At 35.5% G+C, this 9,174-nt stretch overlaps 1 protein-coding gene and 1 long non-coding RNA gene across 2 annotated transcripts; one reads left to right on the forward strand and one right to left on the reverse strand.

Annotated features, from left to right (window-relative positions):
• Positions 1 to 3,843: 3,843 nt before the first annotated feature.
• LOC125197881 lies at positions 3,844 to 5,246 on the reverse strand. Its single transcript, XR_007172267.1, has 2 exons — positions 5,146 to 5,246; positions 3,844 to 4,095 (listed from the first exon to the last, which is right to left on the reverse strand). It is a non-coding gene; the product is annotated as an uncharacterized LOC125197881 (long non-coding RNA).
• A 1,926-nt stretch (positions 5,247 to 7,172) lies between these two features.
• LOC125197883 (zeatin O-glucosyltransferase-like) lies at positions 7,173 to 8,780 on the forward strand. Its single transcript, XM_048096399.1, has 2 exons — positions 7,173 to 8,069; positions 8,167 to 8,780. The coding sequence occupies exons 1-2, from the start codon at positions 7,242 to 7,244 to the stop codon at positions 8,695 to 8,697; spliced, it is 1,359 nt and encodes a 452-aa protein (XP_047952356.1). The 5' UTR covers positions 7,173 to 7,241; the 3' UTR covers positions 8,698 to 8,780.
• The last annotated feature ends 394 nt before the right edge of the window (positions 8,781 to 9,174 follow it).

Consider the following 9,174-nt stretch of genomic DNA (forward strand, 5'->3'; position numbering starts at 1 on the left):
GAAAATTATTCTATTATGTAATTAAGGTGAATTATAAATATTAACTTAAAAATGATATATTATAAAAATAAATACCAAGGATGCATGAGAGAGATGCAATGTAGACTCAGGAATCACCAAAATTCCAGAAAAATGTAAAATTGAATCCGACAAATTTTCACATAAAACTCAAATCCCGTGGAATCTTGAATTACTAAAATTAAGGAGAATACTTGAATAACTAACGTTATACATATATTAATTGAAAATATTATGCGTGAAAAAGATGAAAAAAAAGGGATGAACAGTAAGTTGCATTGCACACGTTTCCAGTGAAATAAAATGGTCCACTTTTGCTAGCTGTATAAATCTATAGCCATATCACATGTTTTTGTCTATTCATTATCTTCAAGACTGGGCCTCTTTTCCTTCGTATCGATTGGTTTTGGATTTCACATTGATTGTGAATTGAGAAGTCTTGAGGGCTGGCTTTGTTTTTTTCTTAATTTTGTCAGGTTAGACAAATTATTGTGAGATTTGATGTTAAATGAAAGATGGAGAATGGTTTATTTTCATTATAATATCTTTAGATATATTCTATAATTATATGTCTTGTCTTGACAAACGTCCCTTCATGCTATTTTGAATAATGACTACTATTTAAATCAAATTTATGTATATACATTTCAAGATTGATTTTACCTTACGTACTGTAGTTGATATTTTTTGGTATAATATCTTCAATGATGCATAGTTTTTTTAAAAATATTCACTAGTCCTTCCAGACCACATGTCACTATGAGTTAATTTCTTGACAAATGTAAAATCACCTCCAATTAGACAAGCACTTTTTATGGAAAATTGCATAATAATAGTAGTATTTATATATGAAAATTACCACATGTTTTTCACCTCCCATATAATATATATGCATAATATAACAACAATATTTTTATGTCTACTCTTCATTTTTGGCATAAAAAATTTTAGTTATACAGTGCACTTTGTTATTATTATTTGAAATTTTATGGTTATAGTTTTCTTTTTTATTAAATTATGTATATAACTATAAATTAAACTGAAAAATCTACACAAATAAAATGCATGATCATAATTTAAAGTTTTATTAGCATATTAATTTATTTATTTTTCCTGGTAGCATGTCAAAAATCAAGAAATTTTTAAACTAAGAAGATTAAAATCAAAGATTATTCATTTTATATTCTTTTAAACATAAAAGTTAGAAGATTAGTTGATTTTAAATTTAATGAAAGATTATCAACTTATTAATCCATACATTTAAATTGACATTTGGATATTATTTATCTATTTATATGAAAATTAACATTCACATAAGATAATCTTAATATATGCAAACATAAGATAATCTTAATATATGCAATCATCTAAGTGAACTTCGCTGCTACACACACTTTAAATATTCTATTTTTTTTTTCCAAATACATAATAATGTAAAGAAAGTTACCACAAATAAGCGTGCATTATTAGTCGAAATACAGTTAAATAATTTCCATATATAAATACCTCTATTAAGCTATTTTTCCTAAATAGTGATGGTCTAATTGGATGTAGGTTTTTCCAGAACTATTTGTTGAACACATCAACTCATAATGTCATGTGGTGTGGAAGGACTAGTGAATATTTTCTCTAGTTTTTTGGCTGCTAATAGCCTAATACTATAAATGATTGTGACATTTTCTATTACCCCCTCTGTCCCATTTTAGGAGTCCCGATTTACCATTTTTGGATATCCCACTTTAAGAGTCCCGGTTTACCATTTTTGGGTATCCCACTTTAGGAGTCACGGTTAAAATATTCCATAAATGATATTAGGCCCCACATTCCACTTATCTTTTTCCACTCACATTTTATTATAAAAACAATATAAAAAAGTAGGACCCACATTCTACTATTTTTTTTTCACCAACTTTTCTTTACATTTCTTAAAACTAGTGCTAAACTTAATTGGGACTCCTAAAATGGGACGGAAGGAGTAATATATATTAGTTGTACAAATAAACCAAAACATAAAAATATGAAATTGAAAATAGAACTATGTGGAAAAAATAATTCAGCGAAGCACGTTCTTTACCACTAATTTCGAAAAAATTCAACTCCGTTAAATTTGGTCGAGGTCGATCGTTTCCCTTGTTGGCTCATAAGGACCGTAAAACTCAATTAAATTCGATCTTGTTTTGCAGCCGAGAGCCTTAGGGGACACGTGCTTGGTTGCATGCCTTTGGTCGAGAGCACAAATAAAAGCACTACGTGGATACTAGAGGAATTAGTTTTGGGACCAAAAAGACCGCACCGTATTTAAACAACTACACAACAGATATTTATAGTTGAGAAATCACAGACATTGTACAAGGTCAAAAAAGAAAATGGACAAGAAACTTTTATTGTTGATATTGGTATTTAGGGTTTGAGGCTTTGAGCATCTTTGTCCAAATTAGATAGGGCACAAGAAGCTCTTCAAACATGCCAAAATTCTTACTGTTTCATCTTCTACTCAAATAAATGATCAAATCCCAAATGGTAATCGGTGTCTTCATCATCGAACATATATTCGGAATCTTGTTCAACCACACCACACCATCAGGAAACTCAATGGGACCACCACCCAGTTCAAGAACCTATAAGTTTCAAACAACCATACATACATGTGAGCAACACTAGAGTGGATGCAAACAAAAAACAAAAACAAAAACAAAAATTGATAGAAGCAATGTTTTTTAAAATTTATTTGAGAATCATATATTTTGGCTGATTAAATTATTTATAGAGACTTTTGCATCGCAATCTTATATAAATTTAAAAACTTTGATAGAGAAGGAAAGAGTTAGGTACCTAAAGTGTCCAAAGTCAATGAAATAATAGTAGCATTTCCAAGTTGGTAAAGCATCCTAGCACAGTTCAGATGCATCCCCTTCACATGGTAATTAATATGATGAATGTCTAAATAGACTTTTTCCAACATGAGGAGATTCATCTTTTAACATTGCAAAGGGAAAAGGAAATAACTCTCGCATCTAATTGAGGTAAGCAACGGAGCTGAAATCTCTTCTGTTATGAATTTAAATCTGTTAGAAACTCTTTCCACATCGGATAAGTGTAGAAAGTTGGAAGCTATATACTTATAATGTTTTCAAACTAATGTGCGGAGTTGACGATCCTAATAGTTTCCTGTTCTGCTAGGTATCATTACTCATTAGCTGATGACATAAATTCTTAATAATGGACATCATTAGATGAAGACAAAAGTTCCTAACAGTGGTATGTCCGGGGCACGATTCATAGTTGGTTTTGTATTCTAATTAGAAATCATCTAATTGAATTTGAGGGTCCGTTTGGTACACGGAATTGGAATTGAATTGGAATTAGAATTCTATGTAATTTAATTTGAATGAATTGAACTATAATTCAATTCCAAATCCTTTGTTTGGTATAATCAAAGAATTGGTATGGAATTGCATTATAATTCTAAATCCTTTGTTTGACATTCAAAATATTGGATTTGGAATTGAATTGGAATTCAAATCAAAATTTTAAAATTTTTAAAATAACTAATTTTTTTAAATAATCATTTTTTAATAAATCTTACATGTTTATTTTTTTCTCCTCTAATATTTAATTTTTTTTATTAACTCTAGTTATATCATAAAAACAAACTTAATATATAATTATAATAACATAATCAAGCAATGATAACATGTTTCTTATTTTTGACATATAAAATAGTTTTATATGGAGTATACATAATCCAATATAATTCAAATACAAGATAATTAAACATGAATATAGTTATGTACAAATTATATCACGTCATATGTAGTCCTGAAACAACATCGAATTGATACACAAATCATAAAAGAAAATATTATACAAATGTCAATAAATAAGTAAATAGTAAATAGTATAAGCTAGATTATCCCTAAATCTAGTCCACTCATTTGTAACTTGAACAATTGTAATTCCATTTGAGTGTTGAGTCTCTTCTATCTCATTACGATAACCACCCAACACATATGGTTGCGCCTCTTCCTCGTTGTAAACATCACCTTGAGCAACTCTAGTTTGAATCTCAGCATCAACCTCATCCAATAACAGAATGTTAAACATCAACAAAAACCAAAACTTCTTTGGCAGAAAATCAAGACACCAATAAATTTAACCAAAGCCAAAAATTGATGAGAAGAGATCAAACTCAAGCTTTGCAACAAACTTACATAGATGGAATCCAACAGCTTCCACTATCTTAAATGTAATCATTCAAGTCAAGAAAATAACTATGCAACTATAGAGATGTATAGATACAGACAGCATAAAAACAATGGAGCTTTAGTTCAATATCACAGCTATATGAGATCTGATACACCATGCCATTTTTGTTACTTTTAATAAAACTCTTATTTATTCAAGACCTTCATGCATCCAACAACAAAGAAAATAGTAGTATCTTTTTGCAGAATTCAAAGCTTCAAACTTTATATGCAAGTTGGAATTTGAAGTGTAGGACTTGGTAAAAAAAAAGTAGGATTTTTAACTCAAAAACTCAAAAGGAGGGTAGGGGGACTGCTTCTTCAAGTAAGCTCCAATCCAACAAAAGCATCTTAGATGAATAGCCATACAAGGAAGAAGAGATAGAATTGGTGTTGGATTTGGACAAATTCAAGATATATGCCCCAGTTCAAACTATAGTTCAACAATATAAATAAACAAAAGATATAAGTACAAAAAGACTGTATTCACTCTCCATTGTTAGAAGTACTACTATTGATCCCTCTAATTAATTAATTAGCAAGAGACAAAGAGAGTGAGAGAGTGAGAGGGGATTAGCATCGAATCTGAATCTTGCCTCGAGGATCAGAACCAGAAAACAATATTGGGGTGTATTAGCATATTTGTCACATGGTTTGAGTTTTTCATCTCTTTGATTTGGGGGTAAATCGGATCTCACTCCACCCAACCACATTCATCAACCAAGTGATCACATCATTCATTGATTGCCTTATTTTGTGTAATTAATGAATAGGCAACACCCACCATTACATTGAACAAAACTATTGCCATACAACTAAACCAAAAATACCACCACCGTTTTATCCACAACAAGAAATTATAGGGGAAAATAGCCGGAGTTACCTGATTATCCATTGATTGTAGAGATTAATCAGCTAGGGCACACTCGCAGCCATTGATCGTAAAGATTAATCGGCTAGAGCACAGAGAGAGCCGCTGGGGGCGCGAAGAGAGATGGAGAGAGGAGGAGGAGGAGAAACGCGCAGAGGCAATTTTTTCATTTATATTTGACCCGTTTAGTTTTTGACCCGTAATAGGATCCGCGCTTTTTTCTAATTCTGACCCGGTTTCATATGGAATTAGTTTTATAATTCTTTTCTTAATATATGGAATTAGAATTGAGGAATTAGAGTTGGTGGAATTGAAATTCAATTCCAAATCCACTTATTTTTGTACTACCAAACAGTGGAATTGGAATTGGAGCCTCCAATTCCAAGGCTCCAATTCCATGGTACCAAACACAGCCTAAAAGAGTTTTATTGCAAAGTAAAGAAGATGGAATCTGGACAACGAATTTAGTCAGCAGTCCCCCGAATTCACACGCTAGCAACCTAAACTACGGGTGAGCGGTCAGATTTTTGCCCAATCTGAAAATCTAAACTATGAAATATATAAATTGATCTGACCCGAACCAAATTGTCTGAAGATCTGAATCCATAAATCTGATCTATGAAATCTGTTATGACCCGAAAGAATCAAAATTGCAATAAAATAACAATCTAAAAATCTAAAAGTCCAATACCAAAATCCGAAAATTCAATACCAAATTGTATTAGAATTGTTCTAACGCAAATGCCAAATCATCCAATACCAATTAAACAACTCTAAATAAATCCATAATAGTTTAACAATGTCACAATATGGTGTAATGTCCGGTATATAACATTACTCGATCTTTAAATAATACGGACTTCGTCCCATAAAAGATGTCACATTTCCATTTTTAAAAAAAATTATCTCTCACATTAATATAAATATTATATTTTCTCTCTCCACTTAACACACAAAATAAAACCTCCTAAAATTTTGTGTCTTCCCACAAGTGTGACCTCTTTTGTGGCACGGAGGGAGTAACATGTAACGTTGTTAGGTTAATTCGTTATAAAGTTGATTCGGTAACTGTCGTTATCGTGTTGTAATTATGTCGCGCCGACCTATATTGTATCTTGTCGTTAACGAGTCCATTTCGTGTGCGGGTCACGTTCGCATTTGAAGGAATCAGGTCGGATTTGTGTTCGGAATCAGAGTTTTCTTAATAGATTAGGTTTAGTTTAGACCTCATTATCAAATGGACATGATAACTACCTAATCAACATGATTTTTCAATGGAATTGATGGTGTAATTATACTTGAAAATTATATGCAATGTGAAATATGGTTGCGATTTACTCCCTCCGTCCCCCATTAAGAGTCACACTTTTCCATTTCGATCTGTCCCCAATTAAGAGTCACACTTCATTTTTACCATAAATAGTAAGTAGGTCTCACATTCCACTAACTCAATTCACTCACATTTTATTATAAAACCAATATAAAAAATGGGTCTCACATTCCACTAACTTTTTCAACCAATTTTTCTTTATATTTCTTAAAACTCGTGCCCGGTCAAAGAGTGACTCCTAATAGGGGACGGAGGGAGTACTTGATAAGTTCTATAGAAATAAATTCAAATTATACTCAAGTATGATTGAGATATTTCGAGAAACTTGCCGGTTCCGAACCAATAATCTTGGGCCAACAGTCGTCATTTCCAGTATGCTAAACATTTGGCTCTCGGGCAATAAACGACCTCACATTGCAATTTTAAGCGAAACAAATTTATAGAATAATGTGCGCATTTTGTACTTTTGTGAAGAAAATTTAAAACAGAAATCTATCCAAAAAGATTTGTGGCCCCGTTGTGCGCATTTTACAATTGCATTACGTTTCAAATTCAGTGCCCATCTCCTCTCTGCGTTCCCATGATATTAGAAAGCTGATCTTTCGGTGAACGCATAAAGTTTGTAAAATTAATATGATAATGTAAACTAAATTGGCTATATAATCATGCAAACAGTAGTATTACTGTCATCTATATAAAGACATTAACACCTAAAGCAAAATTAAAGTAAGAAAACACACCCCAAAAACCAAGACCAAAATTGTTGTACGAAACCAAAATGGGAAATGAAGAAATATCAGTGATAATGGTTCCTTTCCCAGCTCAGGGCCATCTGAATCAAATGCTGCAGCTCTCCTGCCACATCTCCTCCTACAAGATTCCGGTCCACTACGTTGGTTCCGCCGTCTTCAACCGCCAGGCCAGACTCCGCGCCAACGCCCTCAATCCCACCGACGTCGACAAGATCATATTCCAAGACCTCCCCGTGCCGCCCTTCGCCTCTCCGCCTCCGCTCCCTAACCCAACCAAGAAATTTCCCACGCACCTCCAGCCCGCCTGGGACGCTGCCACGAGCATGGTGGGCCCCCTGGGAGACTTGATGCGAAGTCTGGCACTCGAGCATCGCAGGGTCATTGTTATCCACGACCCCTTAATAGCCTCCGTGGTCAAGGATGTTGCTAACATTCCCAATGCGGAATCCTACGCCTTCATCTGCCTCTCCGCCTACTGTCAGGTGAAGTTCATTACGGAGATGATGGGGATAACTTGCCCCATCCCGCGGCTGCGGGAGCTGCCGCCGGTATCAGCCACCATCTCCGAAGAGCTTTATTCCTTCATCGGATTGCAGGATGAAGGGATGGCTTTGAGATCCGGAGATATTATTAATACTTGCAGATCGGTTGAAGGCCCGTTTTTGGAGATACTGGAAAGCAAGGAGATTGCCGGAGGCCTGAAGAGCTGGGCTATCGGGCCGCTGATTCCAGAGAAGCCTTCAAAATCAGAATCCCATAATCAAATCTTCATGTGGCTGGATAAACAGGGGCCGAGGTCGGTTATCTTCGTCTCATTCGGCACCACCACGACCCTCACTGACCATGAAGTACAGGTACAGGCCTTTGACTAGTTTGACTAGTCTTTCAGGATGAATTCCTATGTTTGGTCTGTATCAGAATATAAACAAAGTTTTGATGTTAATGGTATAGGTGATAGCTGAGGGACTTGAGCGGAGCGGGCAGAAGTTCATATGGGTGCTGAGAGAAGCCGACACAGCAAATGTGTTCGACAGGGAGGCGCGGAGGGTTGAGCTCCCGGAGGGGTTCGAGGAGAGGGTTAAAGAGAGAGGAGTTGTGGTGAGAGAGTGGGCGCCGCAGCCGGAGATCTTAGCGCATCCCTCCACGGGTGGCTTCATGAGCCACTGTGGATGGAATTCGTGCAACGAGAGCATCAAGATGGGGGTCCCGATCGCCGCCTGGCCGATGCATTCGGATCAGCCCACCAACGCGGTTTTCATCACGGAGGTGCTGAAGGTGGGGCTGCCGGTGAGGAGATGGGGCGAGGTTGTGACGGTGGAGATGGTGGAGGATGCTGTGAGGAGGCTGATTGAATCAGAGGAAGGTGGCGAGGCTAGGAAGAAGGCGGAGGAGCTGGCCGCAGTCGTTCGAGGGGCGACGGAGGAAGGCGGCGCGTCGCGGCTTGAGTTGGATGCGTTTATTGCTCATATTACGCGACAATGAGTGTTTTTGTTTTCTTCTTTTCCTTTCTTATTTTTTCTATTGGAATTGTGTATGCTTGGTGGGGAATAAAGCGTTTTTAATTACTTTTGGTTTGTTGTGATATACAGTTTCTCCGTTCACATTTAAATAATTCATTATTTCTCATTTTATTAATTTTGACATCCACTTTTCCATCATTAAATTAAATAATTTCTTAAACATATTGTATTATTGGATTCTAACGTCATTATTTTATCCGTTCCATAGTATAGTAGCAAAGAAATTTTTTTCCAGCACCAAGATTAAAAATATTGTGAAACTTAATGGACCATATTTGATTTATTGGTGTCTTGGCTTCTTTGTGCACAGCCCATTGACTAATTAATTCAAGGCCCAAGGTTCTGGCTCGGTTGGAGCGCGGATCCTTTGAGTGATCCGCTGGATGGCTGCCACATTGCTACTCCACGCGGATCACTTCGCTGCACCGTTGGATGTTAT

The sequence above is a fragment of the Salvia hispanica genome, unplaced genomic scaffold, assembly GCF_023119035.1.
Source record: "Salvia hispanica cultivar TCC Black 2014 unplaced genomic scaffold, UniMelb_Shisp_WGS_1.0 HiC_scaffold_1047, whole genome shotgun sequence".
Lineage (NCBI taxonomy): Eukaryota > Viridiplantae > Streptophyta > Magnoliopsida > Lamiales > Lamiaceae > Salvia > Salvia hispanica.